The following is a 22,876-nucleotide window of genomic DNA, read 5'->3' on the forward strand; positions in this document are numbered from 1 at the left end:
GGGTCATCCAATTTGGTTGGCAATTTGATTGCCACTCCCGCCCAGCCGTCTGGAGTGTGAGCTGACAGTGGGAGGCATCAGCTCACCTCCAGAGCACTGCCAAGGCGCCCTCAACTACACTCTAATTTATATGCATGCGTTTGACGAATTACTAGAGTGTGCTGTTGATTTCCCTTCCCGCATCATAACATAATACAGAATTTTTAAAAAATGTCAAACAGGCCATTTTGTTTACGGTGTTGTATTATTGAGTGTAATAACTTGCTGGATGTTTCCAGGCATGTCCTTGTACTATCCCCAAGTAAGAAAGGCCTTGGATAACATCCTGAGACATCTGGACAAGGAAGTGGGACGCTCCATGAGCATGACCAGTGTACAGATGTCTAATAAGGAGCCCGAAGACATGATTACGTATGTAACCATCAACATGAGTTGATAATGGATGGTTCCTTATATCTCTGGCCTGGAGCAGGGTCTCATCAGCTGTTTGTACCACAGGGGCGAGAGGAAGCCAAAGATTGATCTTTTCCGTACGTGTGTGGCTGCCATCCCAAGACTGATACCAGATGGCATGAGCAGACAAGATTTAATAGAGCTTCTAGCGAAGTAACTCACCCTTCTCTAGCCCCAACTGCAGACAATAGACTGCACGATCTTCTGTAGCTCCGGTGGCGTATTTTAAAGTCTTTCTCCTCTGTATTTCCCTCTCTAGACTGACCATCCACATGGATGAGGAGCTACGTGGCCTTGCCTTTACTACCCTTCAGGCCCTGATGGTGGATTTTCCAGAGTGGCGGGAGGATGTTCTCTCAGGTTTTGTGTATTTCATTGTCCGGGAGGTAACTGATGTCCATCCCACACTGCTGGACAATGCCATCAAGATGCTTCTGCAGCTCATCAGCCAGTGGAGACAGGCAATGCAGAGCAGCAATAAGAGTCACGACGCGCAGGTTTGTTAAAATTCTTCCATCTCAAGTTATTGCATTAAAATGTTACTCATGATATTAATTGCAAGTTTTTTTAAGCAGGGTCCAAGCAGTGTCCATTCTCTATCCCTGGAGCGCACTCCCCTGTTGAGTGTGCTGCATATAGTGGAGGGTTTAGCGCTAGTGGTACTTTGTAGCTGCCGCCCTGCCACACGCAGGCTGGCTGTGAATGTGCTGAAGGAGGTCCGAGCACTGCACACCGCACTGGGCATTGGCAAGGTAATGAGACTTAGAGTAAGTGGTGTTGTTACTGAAATAAGAGTCAAATAAAAACAGTTCTTGTTACATGTGGGCATGCTTTCCCCTCAACTTTTCAGGCAGATGAAGAGTTGGCCATCGATGTTATGGATAGATTAAGCGCATCAGTATTGGAGAGCTTCATTCATCTCACAGGGGCTGACCAGGTATATTTTCCTTTTCTCATTTCCAAAATCCCCATATGCAACTCATAAATACAACATCCAGCTCTGTTTTCTTCTCCAGTCAAACCTGCTGTACTGTCCCAGTGGGATTGATCTTCAGACTCTCGCGGAGTGGAGCTCCTCTCCCATCAGTCACCAGTTTGATGTGGTGAGCCCCTCACACATCTGGGTGTTTGCTCATGTTACTCAAGGCCAGGATCCCTGGGTCATCAGCTTGTCCAGCTACTTGCGGCAGGAAAACCTACCCAAACATTGTCCCACTGCCCTCAACTATGCCTGGATGTTTGCCTACACCCGCTTGCAGTTGTTGTCTCCACAAGTTGACATCAAGTATGTTTCTGGTGCTTCTCTGTTTGAGTTCTGTTTGTTCCTTGATGTGTACTTGTTTCTGTCATTATGTTTTCATTCTAGCCTGTTTTTGAAAGGGCCAGTGATGCACTTTGAGATGCTGATCTGCCCTTTTGATGTCATAAATCTCTGACCCTGTCCTGTCTATCAACACACAGCAGCCCCATCAATGCCAAGAAAGTGAACAGTCTCAACACTAGCGACTCCTACATCGGTCTTTGGAGGAACTACCTGATACTCTGCTGCAGCTCTGCCTCATCCTCCCCCTCCATGTGTTCCTCATCCTCCACCTCTGGCTCTGTCCGCTGCTCCCCGCCTGAGACGCTGGCGTCCACACCTGACAGTGGTTACAGTTATGACTCGAAGGTCAGGAGCACCTGCTCAATTCATTCTCTATACATGCATGTACACGGTCCTGAATATTAAAGAAAATATATGACTAATTATTCTTAAATATATTACATTTCCTGCATTTGAGGTTTGAAAGTAAAGTCTTCATGGTAGCAGCTAAAACTGGCATTGATCTTTTGGTTTTGGTGTTAATAGATTGTTGGAACTCCGTCCCCTTCCTCCCTGTTCAAGCACATTGTTCCCATGATGCGCTCCGAGAGCATGGACATCACTGAGTCTCTTGTTTTGGGACTTGGCAGGACCAACCCTCTTGCCTTCAGGTGCACGGCGCTCAACACGATAATTATTACGTTGTTGCCTTGATATACCTTTTATTTATTTACCTTTAACTTTCCTATCCTTTTAGAGAGTTGATAGAAGAGCTAAATCCCATCATAAAAGAAGCTCTGGAAAGAAGACCTGAAGTAAGTGCAGCTACTTCCTGTAAATAATCTGTATATAGCAAAATACAATTTACTAAATTATAATATTCTTCCTTGAACCCAACAGAACATGAAGCGACGCAGGCGTCGTGACATCCTCAGGGTCCAGCTAGTTCGGATATTTGAGCTTCTGGCTGATGCTGGTGTCATTAGTCAAATGTATGTTGCAAAAAATAGTCTCCTTTTGACTAATTTTAACCTTTATATAATATTCATTGACATAATCCTTTTTTGACACATTCCTTTATGCAGAGCCAGTGGAGGGTTAGATGGAGAGAGCCACTCTTTGAACAGCACGCTGCTTGAGTATGTTGATTTGACTAGACAGTTGCTTGAGGCTGAAAATGACAAGGACTCTGACACACTGAAGGACATTCGCTGTCACTTCAGTGCACTTGTGGCCAACATCATTCAGAATGTTCCAGGTGAATTACCTGTCAGTTAAAAGTGGATTACTGTACTGAATGTCTAACTAAAGTGATAAAACTGAAGGGTTGTGTACTTACTTCATATATTGTATTCAGTACATCAGAGGAGGACCATCTTCCCTCAGCAATCGCTGAGACACAGTCTATTCATGCTGTTCAGCCACTGGGCTGGACCCTTCAGCATCATGTTCACGCCCCTGGACCGCTACAGTGACAGAAATATGCAGATCAACCGACATCAGTACTGTGCACTAAAGGTATACTCAGACAAATATGGACAGAAATGTTTTCTGTAGACAGTGTAACCCATTTTTTTCTTGTTAAAAATCCTTTGTTATAGGCCATGTCTGCTGTGTTGTGTTGTGGACCTGTAGCTGACAACGTTGGCCTTTCCTCTGATGGATACCTCTACAAGTGGCTAGACAACATCCTGGATTCTCAGGACAAGAAGGTAAGAGAATCACTAAAATACATTTTAAGAGAGTGTGACCATTGTGTGTGGATGAGGACTAGATTAAAGGTGAGAATGAAACTAAATATTTAGTGTGTAGAAGAAAGTATTAAGTCTAAGGCAGTGGTTCTCAACCTGGGTTCAATCGAACCCTAGGGGTTCGGTGAGTCGGTCTCAGAGGTTCGGCAGAGACGGAGGTCAAGACAAAACATGTTTTGTCAAGACAAAACACAAAACATGACGTGTCAGGTGTTTTTCCGAACATACACAAATCAATGTGTACGTTTGACACATTGTGTCAATTCGTGATGACACGCCCCTCTTAGCCATCACTGGCTGCAGGTGATCACGTGACGCTACATCGATGAGCCTACCTGTGCTACATGGGATTTTGTGTACTCAGTAGTTGATTTATGCCTGTCATGATGGTACGTCATCTGATTGCTTTCTTAATATTTGAATTCATAGTAACTATGTTGAGCAAAAAAAGAAAGTGGCCGGACGAATATGTGCAACGTGAATTTACATGTACTGTATATCGGAACGTGATGGTAGTCAGCGTTCTGCAGGATTTGCAATGTCAAGTTGAGCAACTCTAGTCTGGCACTGGAAAAAAATAAAGGAACACTTCCTTAAGCTGATGGAAAACAAAAGAAACAGACTTTGCTGTGAAAATGACATCAGAGTAACACTTGCTGAGGTGAAGCCACACATACCTGAACTGGTCTCTCAATAACAACAGCAGAAGTCACCTGATTTGCATGTAGGTCATTTCATAGGAGTTCATGCACTGTCTTGGTTTTGTTCTTTGAAAAAGGTGACATTAATGTACAATTCATTAAATACACCAGTAAAACATACACTTAGGTCTTAAATTTGAAAAAAACAACAACTTTTCAGTGTGAGCATATGAAACCGGCAGGGTTCAGTACCTCCAACAAGGTTAAGAACCACTGGTCTAAGGCTTAAATGGTAATGGCCAAAGTACACATTTTCACTGTAATGTGTTGACTTGTGCACACAAGCAACTCTTCCATGTTTTGACTCCCTTTCAAAGTACATGAATCAGTGCAAGGTAATGAACTATATCCTGTTCCAGGTAAGCTCAGTAAATCACTATAGCCAGTATAAAAATTCACAATGTCTGTATGCACCATATGTATTGTATAATAGGAAATGTTGACTTGGCTTTTGGTCATAGTTATCCAGGACAGGGTTACATTTCTTGACACCTGTGTGGCAGTAACTTTACCTGCACAATTGGACGGTGGCCAGTTAAGGGGCGACCTGGTAGCTGACGAGGTGCCAATTCACGACCTGGGTCCTGCTGAGGTACCCAAAGCTGTGCATCGAATCCCCTAACTGCTCCCAGGGTGCTGCTACGTGATTGCCAATCACTTCATCATTCATGTAGGAGCAGCTGGGAGCCTATCTCCGCTGTCTTAGGGCGTGGGGGTGGGGGCAAATTCAGGGCGCGGAGCCACGCACAAAGACACACAACCGTGCACGCTCACACTCACATACTATGGGCAATTTTGTACCGGCCAATTAACCTGAAGTGCATGTTTTTGGAGGTGGTAGGAAGCCAGAGAACCCACACAGACACGGGGAGAACATGCAAACTCCGCATAGAGCAGGACTCGAACCCGGAACCGCCTTGCTGTGCTGCGACAGCGCTACCCACTGCTCCGCCTTACTTCACCATGTCCCCCCATATTTGACGTATTCTCCATAAACAACAGAAAAATCAAATAACTTTAGCGCGTTCGTTAATACATTGGTGATTGGATGAATATTAATGCGCATAGCATTTCACTTAAATTCACTGGAAGAATACCAGAAGGAATTAAAGAGGAAGACAATGCAGAAGTTGACAGAACTTGCTGCAAAGGAGAGGAAGTTGTCGAACTAGAATTACCAATTGCGAACTGTAAATAGGAATATACAGTAACTTAAAATAAACAATTATTGAGCTGCAGATACATGTCTTCTCAGAAATCATGAGAAAAATTGCACAGCATTGAAGAAAAACAATGTCTATATTTTCAAAGTAGTAAGCTTTGTTTTCATTAATCATCTTGGCTCATTGTAAGTCTATATTGTGTTTTTCTGATCAATAATGTTACTCTAAGTAGATTATAAATTACTGGAAAAACTCAGTTCAGTATTTTCCTATTCTCATCCCTCCTATAGACATTGTGTGATCCTGTGTGTGATCGGCCTGCGTGTGTGTAAAGAATATGCTAGAGTGGAAAAAGAATTTTGCCGTTGAGTGATCAAAAAATAAAAAAATTTAAAAACCAGTGCCACCTAGTGGTTATCATAGGTACTGCAAGATGTTTTAACGTTACACTGCCCTGAGTTTCTGCAGCAATATGACAAAAGAACCAATGTAGTAACATCCCTTAATTTGTTTAGTAATTTTCAATGACAAAAGGTGTTATAAAGAAGGTGGCAGCGGTCTTCTAAAACATCTGTTAAAAGATCTATTGATATAAATGTTGACAAAATAAAGCCGTTCAAAGCATATTAAGTTAAAATAGCATTTTAATCATTTTTTTAAACATTGTATTCTACAACTTTTAATCTTTGTTACTCAATTTTTTTGGAGCAGGTTTTCGAACAAAATGTAGGACATTTCACATGGTTATACAAATGGAGCTTTTGAAAATGTTTCTATTGTTTGTTATTAGTGCTTGAGACACATCTGTGATTGCAAACACACATCTTTTCAATCGGTAAAAATGTACAGAAATGTGTTCAGACCATTTAAGACATAAACGAGTGCTACCTGCTGCCTCCTCTAGGTTCACCAGCTCGGTTGTGAGGCTGTAATGCTGTTGCTGGAGCTGAATCCAGACCAGAGCAATCTCATGTTTTGGGCTGTGGACCGCTGTTACACCGGTTCTCGTCGTATGGCTGCTGGTTGTTTCAAGGCTATTGCCAACGTCTTTCACAACAGGTATGATATATCTCCAAATTTCAACTTTAAATTAGTTCTGGTGGTTTTTAACTCTTTGGAGCCACAGAAATGCTAATTACATACTGTTGTTTTGTTTTGTTTATTTTTTAGGGATTACCAATTTGACACTGTGGTGCTGCTGAATCTGATTCTGTTTAAAGCAGCTGATTCATCAAGGGATATCTATGAGGTGGCCATGCAGCTTTTACAGGTCTGAGTTTTTATTTTCTTTAAACAGTTAACTTTTACACATCTATACAGTATGTTTTTACCATAAATTAATATGGTATATTGTGATGTTTGTGTGAAACTAATAGATCCTGGAACCTAAACTCTTCCGTTACGCCCACAAATTGGAGATCCTACGAACAGATGGAATCTTGACGCCTCCCTCACCGCTGCCACACCTCTATTCGGTTTCTTACTACCAGCTGTCTGAGGAGCTTGCAAGGACGTACCCAGAACTCACACTCCCCATCTTCTCAGGTTTGTTGTACAGTAATACCTCATTACTCGAGGTCGGTGCGTTCCAGGACCACCTGTGAAAAATGAAATTCCCCGATATAGCGGCCAACTCTTTATTTTATTAATTACAGTAATTTAAACGTTTATGAACTCTCCTCATACTGATATTAAACCACCTTATATCTGTATAATGTTCCGTGAATCTCTGAACGCAGCGCACTTCTGGATCCTGTTAGCCAATAACACGCGCGTACCTTATCACGTGACTACCTACTAAATATCTGCAATGTAGTGAAGTCGTGTACCTTGAAGTGCGAACAAGCAGGGGATTAGTGTATTTCAGTTTAACAGCTACTGTTAAAGTATATTGTGCAGAATTTTTCTATGAAGTTGATGTGCTCAGATTTATTTGCCCTGTAACAAACAGGATCTGCTCTTTGTGCGACACCAAAACACCAAAGGATCATTGGCAGAATTAAAATTATTTTTGGTGTTATACGTTTTTTAAATATGATGGATATAAAGTCTTAGTATTTTCATGATATTATTAAGAGATCAACTTCCTTCCCATTCTCTCTACTCCAGAGGTGAGTCAGCGGATCCAAACAGCACACCCTGGTGGTCGTCAAGTTATGTTGCACTACCTCCTGCCTTGGATGAACAATATAGAACTAGTTGATTTCAAGCCAGCTGCACGACGACCAGAGGATTGCGGCAGTGGTGAGGATGATGAGGATTCGCAAGAGCAGGAAATCATGATGGTTAACAGCCGGCGTTGGCTCCGTGGAGAGGGCTGGGGCTCCCCACGAGCGACAACCATGGTGCTAAACAATCTCATGTTCATGACTGCTAAGGTGAGACTGCTGATGAAGTCTCAGCACTTGTGTTTGGTTTACAATTTTAGCTTAATTTTGAGTAATTAATGATGAAATTATATTTTATCTACAGTATGGAGATGAGTTTGCTTGGTCAGAGATAGAAAATGTGTGGACCACGTTAGCAGACAGCTGGCCAAAGAACCTCAAAATCATTCTGCACTTCCTCATTAGTATGTCAGGAGTCAACAGTGACCCCAGCCTCTTGCCCTATGTAAGTTACAGGAGATTTCCATCAAGCTCCTGATTTGTCATTTCCTCAAATACATTGTCCAGTACGTCCTTACCTGCCTGACTGTGTTGTGTGTATCCTCAGGTGAAGCGAGTTGTGGTTTACTTGGGCCGAGATAAGACTATGCAGCTGCTGGAGGAGTTAATGTGTGAGCTAGAGTTGACTGATCCTGTTAGCTCAGCAGTAACTCACATGGATAACCCTCCTTACTACCGAATCACCTCCAGTTACAAAATCCCTTCAGTTACCTCAGGTTAATTGGCATTGAGCATACACTTGTTCTCTTAGGCCAAATATCCAATATAAAATCGTATTTTTAATGGTCAATCTGCTTCCACAGGAACAACCTCCAGCAGCAATACAATGGTACCAGGAAATGAAAGTCATCATGACGGCAAGATCAAAGACTCCAACATGGAGGACAGGTACAGGCTGCACACCCCGCTACGCTTTGTATTAGAAGAAACAGGGCGATTGCATCTGATCAGTGTTGTCCTCATGAAAGCAACTAAAGCAAAGCTTCAGAAAGTTCTGCCTTTTTGAAATATAGTGATTGTATTTATGAGCACTCTTATAAAAAGATCTGAGAGTTTATTACTCAAATTTTGTTTTTATGTGAAGTATAACTCCTTGTGTGGAGAGAAAATGAAAAATTTTAATGTCATTGAGTGGTGTATTCCTCTCTTGTGTGTTTAAATACATTTAAATAAAAACACTTAAGTTCAACATAAAACATTCACAAGTTTATTTTGAGGACATATGGGAGATTTTGAGATGGGTGAGTTAAGAGACATTTTAATCCAATTAATTTGGTTAGTCGAATGCTAGCATTATTGTTTTAACTCAGGCGTGTCTGTTCTATAGTTACACCCACCTGGACATCTACAGTGGTCTGAACAGTAACTTGAATCGCCAGCACCACCGTCTGGAATCTCGTTACAGCAGCAGCTCTGGAGGCTCCTATGAAGAGGAGAAGAGTAAGTATTGTGCACCAACAGAATTGTCCGTACACAGAATTCTTTTTCATCAACACTCTTGGCAACTTTCTTTGTTTTCCAGGTGACTCGATGCCACTTTATGCTAACTGGCGTTTGAAAGTGATGGATCACAACCAGCCGGAGCCCCTCCCCTTCCCTCCCACTGGAGGCTGTTGGTCGCCTCTTGTGGATTACTTGCCGGAGACGAATACCCCTGCTGTACCTCTTCACAGGTGTGCCATGCATCACCTTTGCTTTCAGTTATTTCACCCATCTGTCTTTTGTATAAATCAACCCATGTTTTCTGTTTTTCAGGTGTAACATAGCAGTCATCCTACTAACAGACCTCATTGTGGACCATGGGGTCAAAGTGGAGTGGGGTGCATACCTGCACCTTTTGCTACATGCAGTCTTTATAGGTAACTTTTTTTTTTTTTTTAAGCATTTGGATCTCTGTAATAACATTCTTTATCATCTTTGTCATGTATTGGAATAACCTCACATCTCACACCAAAAAAGCCAATTATAAAATTTAGAAAGTAGTAGAGAAATTAGTTTTATGAACCTATTATACCTCATTACAACTGCATAATAATTTACAAATTCTAAAGTCCCCCTATCTTCTGTGTCTCTTTCCAGGGTTCGATCACCAGCACCCAGAAGTCTATGAGCACTGCAAACGTCTGCTGCTTCACCTGCTTGTTGTCCAGGGTGCAAATGGCAATGTTCAGTCTGTGGCGATGGTCCTTCTACGCAACAGAGACTACAATGAACCCAGGGTTCTGACTGTGAAGCCAGTAACTCGAGAGCTAAACCTCACAGGTCAGTCCATCAATGGAGCTTGCAGTTAAACAGGGCAGGAGAACTGACATTTAACTGAGAGTATTCACTGTAAATGAGTGGAAAGTTGCTGAGGAAAAGCATTACCTATCTGCATTTGTTATATTGCCAAAGCAGACCAACTTGTAGCAGCAGGAACCAACAAAAGAACCAAGTAATTTCTTGAGGTGCTGTCAGTACCTTGCAACTCAACATGCACAATATGTCTATCACTATTTTCAGTAGGGGTGCAAGAGTTTTTGCCAGATTGTCAGCCATCGCCTTTGACCGACTCGGGCCTCAGCTCGAGCTCCACGTCATCCAGCATAAGTCTTGGGGCAGGGGGAACTGCGCTGTCCCACCTTTCCCCCCCTCTCTTTGGTGAGGTTGATGGTACTGCTGAACAGGATGAGAAGATCAAAGCTCTCATTGAGTTCATTACTTCAAGGTGAGGAGAGCCATTTTCATTCATGTAAGTCTTCCTCAGCTGTGACTAACCAGGGTTTCCTGACATGTCAGATTACATGTTATTTTGCATCAGTATGAATGTTTTGGATGTTACAGTGACACTCATTTTGGTCAATCATTTGCTTTCATGCTTCCATCAGTGTCTGAAAGGACCGGGTATTTTTATTTTTTTTAACAGTGCATGGGTTTGATTTTGGAGTTGTCCTTTTGGATTATTTTGCCTGGTGTGCTAACGTTTACCATTTCGAAATGCGATGTAATAATCTGGCTCAAATAAGTCACATTGATGCATTTTGTTTGCCTTGCAGAAAGAGGGGGCCACTCTGGAATCATGAAGATGTGTCACCCAAAAACCCCAACATAAAGAGCGCTGACCAGCTAAGTGTTTTTGTCAGACATGTCGTGACTGTCTTCCAACATTCCCAATCAGGTGTGTTTAGTTTATAACTGCTTGTTCCCTCATGTCACTGATTTCATCATGAAACATCAGTCTCATTTTGACAGACGTATTATATTTTCGCTGGTTGTATGTGCTTCCCCTCAGGTTTCCAGCTGGATTCGCTCTTGAGCGAAGTGGCCCTACAAACAGCTCTGTCTTGCTCTTCGCGCCACTATGCTGGACGTTCATTCCAAATTTTCAGGGCACTGAAGCAACCTCTGACTCCAGCCTTACTATCTGACATTCTCTCCCGGCTGGTGGAGACTGTAGGAGACCCAGGAGAAGAGGCTCAGGTTAGAATAGCTTTTACATCTGTATCAACTTCCTTCCACAGTGATCAGATCAAATACTACTGGCAGCTATTGGATGGTGAATGTTAATGTTCGTCTCAGCTCAGGACAATATTATTGCTCAACCTGTTGAAAAAATACTGGGGTTACAGTTAAAGCACAGTAATTTTTACTTTTTGACCAAAATAGTTAATGTTTTTGATTACTGCAATCTAAAAGTGTTCCAAACTGATGTGAATGTGGAAATGATCCCAGAGAAAAACCTGATATCAGATAAAGAACCCACAGTCCTTTCAAATGATTTTACAGAATGTACAACTGTTTTGTAGATTAGATTCAGATGTTGTGCAATAAACTGGTTGTGGAAGATATAAACAGACGTTGGTTTGTTGGCTGACCTAGGTTTTCTCTGCAGGGCTTTGTCATTGAACTGCTCCTGACATTGGAGTCAGGCATTGACACTCTAGCAGACACAGTCAAAAACTATGACCTCCTCACTGCCTTAGCACAGTAAGTCCTGTTACTGATCACCACTTTATTTCAATTTCTTGACCTTACTTTTAGACGCATACTACCTGACATGTGCTGCATGTTTAGAATGATTGCATGTCTTATTTACAGAACCCCTACACGGGATCACCTCTTGGGGCCCAAGTTTTCTGCCAATAGGAAAAGCACTGGGCAGCTGAACCTGAGCAGTGGTGGTTTGTTCAATTACGTCCACAATCGCAGCAACTCTCTTCGTGCTAGTCTGATGAGTGAACGAAAAGCTGACAGACGCAGGAGCAACACCCTCGATGTAGCTGACAGACTCGGTGGTAGCCATGGAAACCTGGCACGCACTCGGAGCTTATCATCCCTTGGTGGCGGAGGCTGTCCAGGAGGGGACACCATGCCCCCTGTGGACCCATCAAATCTGATGGCGACTGTGTTCTGGATTGCTGCGTCGCTGCTCGAGTCGGACTACGAGTTTGAGTATCTGCTTGCCCTCCGGCTACTGAACAAGCTGTTGGGCCAACTGCCTCTGGATCGAGCTGACAGCAGAGAGCGTCTGGAGAAGGTCCAGGCCAAGCTCAAGTGGTACAGCTTCCCTGGCCTGCTGCAGCTCTTCCTGAAAGGCTTCACCTCTGCTTCCACTCAGGAGCTCACCATCCACCTGCTTAGCAAGCTCATCAGTGTTTCCAGACATACCCTAATAGACCCTTCGCAAGTGGCAGGTAAACAAGGAAACTCAGAATGTATCTAAAGTTGGTTTCTTGGATTTTCTTACTGTTGAATTTCAAACATATCTGAAATTTGTCAATTGATTTAACGCCGAAATCTGAAAAACAGAAAGTTCAAATGCCTTTTGTTCTCATTTATTGCGTTTAACTGCAATTAGCATCAACAAATTGCTAATTCTGTGAAATGTTCTGTTGTTCTTGGGAATTGTCTTCAGGTTTTCCTCTGAATATCCTGTGCCTCCTACCACATCTCATCCAGCATTTTGACAGCCCCACTCCTTTCTGTAAGGAGACGGCTGATAAGATTGCTAAGTTGTGTGCGGATGAGAAGTCAGCCACACTCTCCAACCTGGCCCACATGATGAGCCTGTACAGCACACACAACTATTCGCGCGACTGTACTAACTGGATCAACGTGGTCTGTCGCTATCTCCATGATGCCTTTGCTGACATAACCTTGAATCTGGTGACTTATTTGGCTGAGGTATGTGAGCTGAAGCTCAAAATTATTGCGATTGTTACATGTGATGACGTTAAACCTCGAATGTGTCCAACTCTGTCTTTCTCAGTTGTTGGAGAAGGGCCTTCCCAGCATGCAGCAGTCCTTGTTGCAAATCATCTATAGCTTGCTGAGTCATATTGAACTATCAGCTGCCCCTGTCAAGCAGTTCAACTTGGAGATCATGAAGATCATTGGCAAATATGTTCAGGTCAGTCTCATCGCACCCCCTGTGTCGAGGTGATCAAATTGCACCAGTGCTGTGGAAGTTGTTTTTAATTGTTAATACTATTATTTTTCCTTGTGTACTCCATGACTTGATGCATTAACATATTGTTGTACATTCATACATACAGAGTGTGATTTTTCAAAAGAAACGAGTGGGGGTTTGTTCTGTTTTTATATCGTGACAAAATAAGCAGTCACAGGCCTAATTCTTTGTTAGATTAATGGTAGACTGTATGAGCATAAATACTGAACAGTTTAACATTAGTTTAATCATGAACTAATATGAAATTGCATAGTTACAGTTTCTGATAACTGCTTCACATTTGTGATGCATGGAGTCAACAAAATTCTGGCACTGGTCAGCAGTTGTTCCAGTCCAGGACCTTTGTACTATATTCTACAATTCCTCTGCATTTCTTGGTTTTGCCTCATGAACAACATTTTTTATGTCAGCCCACGGGGTTTCTGAGGGATTAAGGTCCGGGGATTGGTTGGCCACTCCATTACTTGAATTTTGTTTGTCTTGAACTATGATTTTGCTCGGTCGTCGTTGTGTGTAGTGTCATTATCTTGTTGAAACACACATTCCAAGGGCTTTTCCTCTTCAGCATACGGCAACATGACTACTTCCATTATTCTGATGTACTGAAACTGATCCACGATCCCTGGTATGACATGAATAAGACCAACGCCATAGGATGAGAAACATCGCCATGGATCATGATGCTTACACCACCATGCTTCAGTCTTCACTGTGTGCTGAGGCACAAAATATTGCACCATTTTCTTAGGCCAGTTGACGTGATCTTGATCTTGAATAAGGGTCACCTCTTTAGCATCTATGTTTTCCACATAATCAACTCAGCACTGCGATTTTTTTCTTTTGAACACACCCCTTTCAGTAAATGACTCAGTTTCAAAGAATCAGCAGCATGCACCTCATTCCTGTGGGGTCTCTTGGTTTTCTATACCTTTATGTAACTTTGTAGAAACTTACTTGCAGTGTAGAAGTTGAAATTCTAACATAAGCAGCAACTTATCTTGCTAGTGATGTGGCACTGTTATTATTTTGAACACAACTTTAGCTCATTGTTGTATTTCTTTCACTAGATCTGACCCGGTCCACAAGACACATGTCAGTCACAACTACATCCAACAGCTGTTATAACAGTATTGCCTTGGGCCAAATCTGTACTGGCCTGTTCCAAGTGCTGCCTTTTGTCAAAGGCATTATGTTTGTGCATTTATCGTAACCATGTGCACTGGTGTGAACTGAGATGCATTTGTTTGGGAGCATTTTAAAGTTCTATACGGTAATGAAAGGCCATATATTGGTTGAGCAGAACAAAATAAAAGTGGCCTCAGACATTGAGTCTATAGCTGCTCTAGATAATGGATGATTTGGCATTCTTGGGCAAAATATGTCCATTCATATTCATGCCGTCTCCAGAAACACCCACAAAGTTGGTCATCTAACAATGAAAGGCTTGTATTCCTATGTTTATGACAGAGCCCGCACTGGAAGGAGGCCCAAAACATTTTGAAGTTGGTGGTGTCTCGCTCAGCCAGCCTTGTTGTTCCAGATGATGTCCATCGGTCTTACAGCACAGAATCATGCGGCTCTCCAGAAATTGCCTTTACGCGCATATTCAACAACTCCTCAAAGGAACTGCCTGGAAAAACGCTGGATTTCCATTTTGACATATCGGAGGTTAGTACCCCCACTCCAGGTTTTCTTCAGTATGTCACTTATGTCATTGTTCTTACTTTTTCAGGCCATAGTCTGTTTGCATTGTATTACTTATTGGTATAATTGCATTTTGTAGACCCCAATCATAGGGCATAAATATGGTGACCAACGTACGGCGGCAGGTCGGAATGGAAAGCCTCAGGTGATCGCTGTAACTCGGAGTACGTCATCCACATCATCTGGCTCCAACTCAAATGGTCTGGTGCCAGTGAGCTGGAAGAGACCTCAACTCTCTCAGGTACCTGTTCACATTTACATATGACATCAAATGTTATGCGACACCTTTAACCAGCTAGACGTTGCCTGGTTTCTATTAACAATGCCTCAAATTTTAACAGAATCTTCTGAAAAAATACTCATTTTACCTCTTACTTTATGTCAATATTTGCAGTTGGTTCTTGACAATAAAATGTTGGCCTTTGCAGAAGAAGCCACATCAAAATGATGTTGTTGAACACACATTGATCCATGATAGCAATGTTTTGATCTGATACGACCCTAAAGTACCCAAAACAACCAGCTTAACAGGTTACATTTAAAGCAACTCAACTGTCTCAGAGGAAGGATTGTGACAGAATATCAAACATATTTTTCTCGTAAGCCGCCTATTCATAAGCAGATTAATTTTGATTCATAAATTAAATTAAACCTTTTGCTTTTTGCATCGATGAAGAATATAATGTTGTACACGTGGTCGTTGGCAGTTGCAAATGTATTTGTTCACCTTTATTCTTCAACTCCCTTGTCCTCCTGGACCTGGTGACAAAAAGCACAGTGTCATGTGTAGCAGAGACCGTAAAACATAATTGTCTGTGTTCTTATTACAGAGGAGAACCAGAGAGAGGCTGATGAACGTCCTGTCTCTATGTGGACCAGAGTCTGGCATTCCAAAGAACCCATCAGTAAGACTCTTCTCCTGTTAATGCTACAGCTGATGTTTCTCTATTGTCATTTCAAGATTTTTTTAAATTTTGTTAAATTGTGTTTCATTGTTTCTGTATGGACTTAGAACGATTATACTTTACTGTCTGAACTAACATCTTCTTTACGTGCAGGTGGTATTCTCGTCCAATGAGGATCTGGACTCTGGAGACCAGCAGACGAGTCTCATACCCACAGTGGAAGAGGTGGTCAGGGAAGAGGATGTGCAAGGAGAAGATGCAGGCAGTGAGCAGCAGTTTGGAGTCTTTAAAGATTTTGACTTCTTAGATGTGGAGTTGGAGGATGCCGAGGTGAGAGATGAAACACACACGCACACAGACATGACTATACCTGTACATAAATGTTTGTTTGTGTTCAATTGTTTTCAGTATAGACAGTACACCTGTTGGCATAATCGTCTTTCAGTTTTGGAGCACGAGGATCTGGATGCAACTACAGCTGCACAGTTCTGTCTCTTGCATTGTTCAGTCACTACTTTTGTACCATCCTGTACGTGGTTGTGTTTCACCAGATTAACAACGTTGATGTCTGGTCAATATTTCATCTTGTTTGTCTTCACTGCCGTCATAAATACATTTGTGTTTAACTGTCTTAAATCTACTAACATCTGCATTCCTTCTCTTCTCTTTTGCCACAAGGAGTTACAGGTAAGTCTGTGGGCTAGAGTGTTCTCGAGATTTCCCTTCAGTGCCTTGGTGTCTGTGTGTGTTATCACCAATGAAAGCCTGTTGTGCTCTTGAATGTCACATTTTGGCTTCCGTGTTTGTGGTCCTTTTTACATTTTTAGATTTTGAGGTTGCAATATCATCTCACTCATGCATTCATGGATTAATGTGAGCGTATGTGTTTGTCTTGAGTTTTGTTTTCATGTTTTGTAAAATCCTCCTTAACCCGGATGTTGTGTTTCTCAATGTTGTTGTCTTGGTCATCCTGCAGGGGGAGAGTATGGACAACTTCAACTGGGGCGTGCGTCGGCGCTCACTGGAGAGCATGGACAAAGGGGACACGCCGTCTTTGCAGGAGTGTCAGTACGCAGGCAGCACGCCAAGCCTCAATCTCACCAACCACGAGGACACAGATGAATCATCTGAGGAGGAGGTACTGAGCGCTAGCCAGATTCTCACCCACTCTGGCCTTGTAAGTCTCACTCTAATCTGTGCCCCCACCAAATCAACCCCACCATGCCCCTCACACAGCCCGCTGGCATGGTGTGCGTGTGTGTGTGTGCACGTGCTGAGCTGGACTTGCTACCAGTGTGGACAGGGGCTAGATGCTTGCTTCTTTGCTGGTGGTAGACTCCCTTAAACCTCAGCTCAATCCCTCAACCTCTGTTTTTTAGATTAGTGCTTTAACTCAAGTCATTTTTGCAATTTTTTTCCCCCCTGGTGAGTAGTAGTACCATCAATTTTAGTTAAATTATAATAAATGGGTTCTGTTCTGAGGAACTCCATTTGGATAAGTTAGAAATGGATTTAGATTTTTATGATTGAATGGAAAGCTCTACTATTAAGAGTATGTTCTTAGCTTTTTTAAAAGTGATGCTGCTTCTATTAATCTTTTTGCCTTAATTTATTTTGCAAGCCGCTAATAATGCTGTGTAAACGCTTTACCTCTAATGGGGATGCCTTCTTTCTTTCTCCTCTGTTCACGATCTTCATAGTGCACGGTGAGAGAATGAGCTTTTGCCTCCAGTAGATTTGAGCTTATGCAATGATTTCAAATAATTAAGTGCACAATATAATTAATGTTATTAGTTTTGGCATGACAAAGTTCAAAATAAATTTTGAAGTGCCAATTCAGATGACAACTAAAAAGATTAAACATACTTTGCTCTATACAAAAACACGTCATGTAATTTTCTAATTTCTTGATTGGAAGTGATAAGATGCACAAATAGTACTGTCATAACCTCTTAAACCCACAGATGGTTTTAAAGAATTAGTGATAAAAAATGATTTTGGTGTTGCAGTAATTCTTCAAGATAACAAGGTTTTATGAAGAAAGTCTCCCTTTGATTCTAAACTTATCTTTATAGTGTGGTTAGGAGTGAGATACCTGTATGTCCCAAGAGCCTGGACACTAAACACAGAACCAAGATGGGAGACAAACAAAGAAATAAGTGAGTCAGAGGAAGGTGTGCTCTGATAAAGAAAAGAAGGTGTAAACACATGTTACAGTATGCACTGAGCAGCCCTACCCCAGAAAGCAAAGTAATAAATGCATTTCTGAGGACTCGAACTGCGACTGCACTCCCAGTTATCTCCATGTTTTTTGGTTTCAGTTGTGAAATTCATCTTCCACCATGATCTTTACTTCAAGTCTGATATTTTACCTGAGAGACCGGGTTTATTAATAACATGATACAGAGGTAACATGAAAACTGGATCATGATTCAGGGATTTTATGAACTTCAATTAGTCCATATAACAATAAGACATCCTGTATTGTCTTCATGCTGTGTCTCGATGCAGAAACTTAACCAGCCCTCATTCATTTCCTCTCCAGCTCAACAGTGACTCTGCTACCGACGATACAGCCTCCAACCATGTGGACTCTTTGCAGCAGTCTCAAGAGTCACCCGGCAGCGCCCTCACTGAGGAGCCGACTGTCCTCCCCTCAGTTCCCTCCCTTCCTCGACTGGATAGCCCCATTTTGGAGATGGTCCACTCAGACAGCGCCAGCAGCCAGCTGCCTGAGGTGCGATCAGTTGGGAGCAGTAATAAACTGTGGTGCTCGGGGGCTTTCTAGCTTGCCTTCTTCTTTTTGTACAACGTCTATCTTTGTTTTCTCTTATTCTTGTCTTCCATTGAGACCAACTTTCAGCTGCTTCCAGTTTTGAATTGGGTCAAAGTGTTGATTCTGTAACCTGGCGGGTGAAGTCGTCTGCTGCTTCTGACTCTGTTTACCACTGCTTGCCTTGTTGCTTTTCTCTGGGTGTGGGTGCTGAAGGCTCTTGCTTTTTTTCAACAAAATATGTAGTTTTTAGCCATGTGCTAGTTCTTGCTGGTATTGTTTGGGCTTGCTTCCTTGTCTGATTTGGGCAGAGATTAAAAGCAAAAGCTCACCTCAGGTTAGCTGTTACTGCTCATCTCCAATAACAAAGCAACTGACCTAAACCCTCCATTAAAAACTTGTGAAATGGACACCAGCTCCTTTATCTCCGGCAGAAGCATGTGTGAGTATATGACAATTACAAGTGGTGTTTTATCTTGAAAACAACAATGAAGTGAAATCCCGAGGTGCTGTAATTAATGTAACCCCCCTCAGAAGGCTGTCAAAGCTTTACTTTCTATTGCTACTGACATTTATCACTTGTACTAACACTGGTGACTATCTGACAGTGTGATTGTTTGAATTTGTTCATGCAGAGGAAGAATTTGACTGAATTATCCTAAAATGACCCAATCTTTTACCCTCGACCAGAGGCAGATATTAATAGTCTTATCTCATAGATATTCATTGGAAAACCTCAGTGTGCGTACACAGAATCCCTTAGAAGTTACAAAGAACTCTGATCTAGACGGTGGTCTCAATATCAACCCAAGGACATCTCCCCCATCACAGTACCAGCTCTTAGTGTAATGAGCCCAAGATAAAACCATCAATACTCTTACTCATTCCCTACAGGACGGCGGCGTTCACGTCTAAAAGCTTTCTGTAATATAACGGCTGTCTCTGTGATGGACTGGCTGCCTGCCATACTTAGCGTTTCCAATGCATTACGCTTTTAAATAAGAAAAACACGGTAAAAATAAAGCAATTGTCATTAATGAGAAGCCATTCTCTAACGTAACATTCTCTAACATGTCATCTTCACGCATGTGCATTACGTTGGAGAAGTCAGACGCAGTGGCTGGATTCTGTGCTAATGTAATTAAATATAAATGTAGAGGTAGCCTCAAATAGGGTTTGTCTGCTGCTGATTACGGCTGTTGAATTGTTTTGTCACTCACACCATTGTTATTTATGACATTATTAGTAATGAAGTGCAGACCATAAATCTGTTCATACTGGTATACGTTGCATCTCATTAATCTGCTTTCATGTTGACTCGTACACGCGGTCATTTCACCACAAAGCTGGTATTTCAGTAATAAGGTTGGTTTTTGGAAAATTACATTTCAAAGATATGTTGATAATTTCTTCCATTAATCAATTTTCCTTTTTTTAAATTTCTCATGAGAGATGTAAGCCTGATGAGAGACCGGGGGCCCTTTGGAAAAAGAGCTGACTAAGTCCCTCATGGACCATTCTAGCTAATATCATGTTCTTAAGTACGGGCTATAGCACCAGCTTGTAGAAGCTGTTCATCACTACATTTGTGTTCACATGTTGATGTCAAGTGTCTCTGTTGTCATGACAACCAGGCCATCTAAATGCTGGACAAAAGAATTTTGATGTCTGAAGCATTTCTGTGTGGTGTCGTCCGCCACTTTGCACCTAAGCGCCCCCTCTGGTTTGTGTCACAGGATGCTGTAAGCATGACGGCGGCGGACGAGCTGAGCAGCAGTGTCAGTGAGGACACAGGCTTCTGTAGCGCCCCCCCACTCCCCTCTGACCCACAGGAGCTGTGTGACCTTCCGGACACACAGGACTCTCAGGATGCTCAGGAACCTCAGGATTCCCAGGAGACTCAGGAGACCCAGGACCCTCAGGAAGACCTGGAGCCTGCCCCCCCTCCCCCCCTGGCCATAGACACTCCACCAGGGTCCCTCTGTGAAGAGGAACCCCAAACAGTCCTGCCCCTGTCGCTGCCACCAGAGATGAAGCCGGAGCCGGACCCAGACAGTACCTGTGGTTCTGTGTGGGAGGAAGACGTGACGCAGGCCCTGAAGGAGCTGGACGAGCGTTGTGAGGAGGAGGAGGCAGACTTCTCTGGCATGTCCAGGTAAATGGATCCAGACCTCTGCTCCCAGAGGGGTTGAAAGAGAACATTTAAAAAATGCATGTCATGATTTTCACTCATGTGTTTTATCTATTAAAAACCCACTTTCAGTCGATACCCTATCTTCATTTGCATGTTTTCAAACACACATGGGAACCACAGCAACAGTGAATTTATTTTTAACATGTTCTGTGTATGGTAAATAGAATATTTATGGGAAGAACAATCAGTCTTCCACTTATTTAGTATTTGATCTTATATTTAACTTAGCAGCAGGAAGATGTATTCATCAAGTTCTGTCGTTCAAACATCTTCAAGTTTCTTGTTTGACTACATGGAATCTTCAGTTTAACATCTTTGTGGATGAAACATGACTAAAATAATCTGCTTGTGTGAATGTTTTCACCCTTTGAATGTTGCATTAGAGCACCACAAATGTGCTTTCCATTTACTTGGTTAATTCGGAGACAAAAAAAAAAAAGGTATCTGAACTGAACACAACTTTTCATAGACTCTGGCTGTAATAGGCTGTAATAACATGCAGTACATGCAGATCTGGAAGGTTCTCTCACTGTCATTAATGTGTGTATCTACCGAAAGAGGATGAGATTACGACACACCCACATGACACCATTTTTACACCCTGTCTTTACATACCAAGTAGTTTACTACTATATTAATGTGTAGATCTATTCTATCACTTCTGTTTGAAATTGCAAGCTTTTAAAAGATCCTTCTTGACAGAAAAGTCAATCAATACCTTGAGTGTGGCTGCCTATGAAGACAAATGTGTAACATGGTGTGATGAGTAATCTTCTTGGCGTGTCTGTGGTGTGGGCCGGACCTGTGCAGGAGGGCTGGCTCCAGTCCACAGGCTAATATTCAAGGTGGGCCAATTCTGGCTGGAGGACGGGTTTGAAATTCAGGGTTTTAAACTACACCAGTTTGGAAAGACAACACACACACACACACACACACAGTCTCTCCATTGGCCACGTACTCGCAAACACCACACTTTACTAATCCGCACATGATTGATAGGAGAGTGTGTGAGCGGGGTGTACTTTGTGTAATTGTCTGGAAACAGTCGGCCGCTAACCAGTTTAGTGCTTTTCTACATGGGAAGATTTCTGTGAGTGGGTGAAAGCCAGATTTAAACTGGGTGATGTCCTACTACTGTGAGGCAGGAGCTGGCTCTGTTAAAGCAGAAGTGTGTGTGTATGTGTGTGTAGATGCCCAGCTCATACAGAGCTCTCTGCAGTCCTGTGTGGGATGGGAGCGCACAGCGCTAGTACCGTTAGCAGATACAGCTCAAGCGAGCTGCAGACGTGGGGAGAGAGCGAGGGGGAGATAGAGTCGAAGCGCTAGCTGAGGTGAGGATGAGGACAGAGACCGTGTCGGCTACAGCGCTCGGTAGCGCAGGCTTTAGGTACTTATATTCTGTCTGCTTCTTCAGGCTGTTTGGTCCTACAGGCCTGTAAGTATCCGTGAGTGGGAGAGAGTGAAAGAGATGTGTACATGATGCTAAAATGCTTACAGCTCATATGTTGTTATTATGCGAGAATGCTGCAGTGGATCAACGCTGTGGGGATACTGCAGCAGAACCTGCAGTAAAGGGAGATTCAGTGTTTATTTGCAGCGACCGGGGACAAGCGTGTCTGTGTTTACATTTCACATCCTTCAGTAAAGACCTGGGGGGGGGGGGTTGTTGAACATGTCCGATTGTAGCTTATTGGCCCCCGTGTTTTGTTTTGTTTTTTTCAGTCAAGATGAAGGTGACGCAGACTGCTTCCCAGAGATCCAGGCTTCTCCGCCCCCTTCGCCCTTCCTCTCTGCTATCCTGGCAGCATTCCAGCCAGTCGCCTATGACAATGAGGAAGATGCCTGGCGTTGCCATGTCAACCAGATGTTGTCAGATACAGATGGTTCCTCCGCTGTGTACACGTTCCACGTGTTCTCAAGACTATTTCAGGTAACTGCCTGCGATGTTTTTGGATTATTTTGCACGTCTAGTCGGTAGGGTCGCACTTGATCTGCTGGGTTTATAATCTTGTAGAGTTTTTAAATCGTTTTTTAATCCCGCATCCTTGTTCACCGCAGAGCATTCAGAGGAAATTTGGTTCCATTACACATGCATCTGTTCGCTTTCTTGGAGAAAGACTCCAACGAATGGGTAATCAGTTCCTCAGCTCCCTGGAGGTCATGACATGTCGCTCGCAGTGCCCCACTGTGCTGCTGGATGCAGAGACGGTGAGGCTCCTTCACCGTCATTTCACTGATTGAGCTGAAATACGATCATTGGATGTAAAGTAAAGTCTACCTTGCAAACAGAGCGTATCCCATAATACCCATGG

At 42.7% G+C, this 22,876-nt stretch overlaps 1 protein-coding gene across 7 annotated transcripts in view; it reads left to right on the forward strand.

The window, feature by feature from the left end:
- fryl (furry homolog, like) overlaps positions 1–22,876 on the forward strand; it is a 56,138-nt gene that overhangs the window by 26,856 nt on the left and 6,406 nt on the right. For 3 of the 7 annotated variants that reach the window (XM_068319717.1, XM_068319722.1, XM_068319723.1), the window contains exons 17-56: positions 279–411; positions 499–606; positions 713–950; positions 1,026–1,205; positions 1,304–1,390; positions 1,470–1,738; positions 1,915–2,122; positions 2,303–2,427; positions 2,514–2,571; positions 2,657–2,748; positions 2,842–3,014; positions 3,114–3,274; positions 3,358–3,468; positions 6,276–6,430; positions 6,542–6,641; positions 6,748–6,916; positions 7,481–7,749; positions 7,844–7,984; positions 8,087–8,255; positions 8,343–8,427; positions 8,867–8,979; positions 9,062–9,212; positions 9,295–9,398; positions 9,619–9,801; positions 10,042–10,246; positions 10,575–10,696; positions 10,811–10,998; positions 11,411–11,505; positions 11,617–12,212; positions 12,434–12,702; positions 12,788–12,928; positions 14,456–14,656; positions 14,772–14,933; positions 15,523–15,597; positions 15,751–15,927; positions 16,574–16,774; positions 18,143–18,334; positions 20,107–20,525; positions 22,287–22,494; positions 22,623–22,772. In XM_068319717.1, the coding sequence (XP_068175818.1) occupies positions 279–411; positions 499–606; positions 713–950; positions 1,026–1,205; positions 1,304–1,390; positions 1,470–1,738; positions 1,915–2,122; positions 2,303–2,427; positions 2,514–2,571; positions 2,657–2,748; positions 2,842–3,014; positions 3,114–3,274; positions 3,358–3,468; positions 6,276–6,430; positions 6,542–6,641; positions 6,748–6,916; positions 7,481–7,749; positions 7,844–7,984; positions 8,087–8,255; positions 8,343–8,427; positions 8,867–8,979; positions 9,062–9,212; positions 9,295–9,398; positions 9,619–9,801; positions 10,042–10,246; positions 10,575–10,696; positions 10,811–10,998; positions 11,411–11,505; positions 11,617–12,212; positions 12,434–12,702; positions 12,788–12,928; positions 14,456–14,656; positions 14,772–14,933; positions 15,523–15,597; positions 15,751–15,927; positions 16,574–16,774; positions 18,143–18,334; positions 20,107–20,525; positions 22,287–22,494; positions 22,623–22,772 (6,983 nt within the window). The remainder of the gene's footprint in view (positions 1–278; positions 412–498; positions 607–712; positions 951–1,025; positions 1,206–1,303; positions 1,391–1,469; positions 1,739–1,914; positions 2,123–2,302; positions 2,428–2,513; positions 2,572–2,656; positions 2,749–2,841; positions 3,015–3,113; positions 3,275–3,357; positions 3,469–6,275; positions 6,431–6,541; positions 6,642–6,747; positions 6,917–7,480; positions 7,750–7,843; positions 7,985–8,086; positions 8,256–8,342; positions 8,428–8,866; positions 8,980–9,061; positions 9,213–9,294; positions 9,399–9,618; positions 9,802–10,041; positions 10,247–10,574; positions 10,697–10,810; positions 10,999–11,410; positions 11,506–11,616; positions 12,213–12,433; positions 12,703–12,787; positions 12,929–14,455; positions 14,657–14,771; positions 14,934–15,522; positions 15,598–15,750; positions 15,928–16,573; positions 16,775–18,142; positions 18,335–20,106; positions 20,526–22,286; positions 22,495–22,622; positions 22,773–22,876) is intronic. The other 4 variants (XM_068319716.1, XM_068319718.1, XM_068319720.1 and 1 more) reach the window with 2 other exon arrangements.

Source organism: Antennarius striatus, chromosome 7, assembly GCF_040054535.1.
Source record: "Antennarius striatus isolate MH-2024 chromosome 7, ASM4005453v1, whole genome shotgun sequence".
Lineage (NCBI taxonomy): Eukaryota > Metazoa > Chordata > Actinopteri > Lophiiformes > Antennariidae > Antennarius > Antennarius striatus.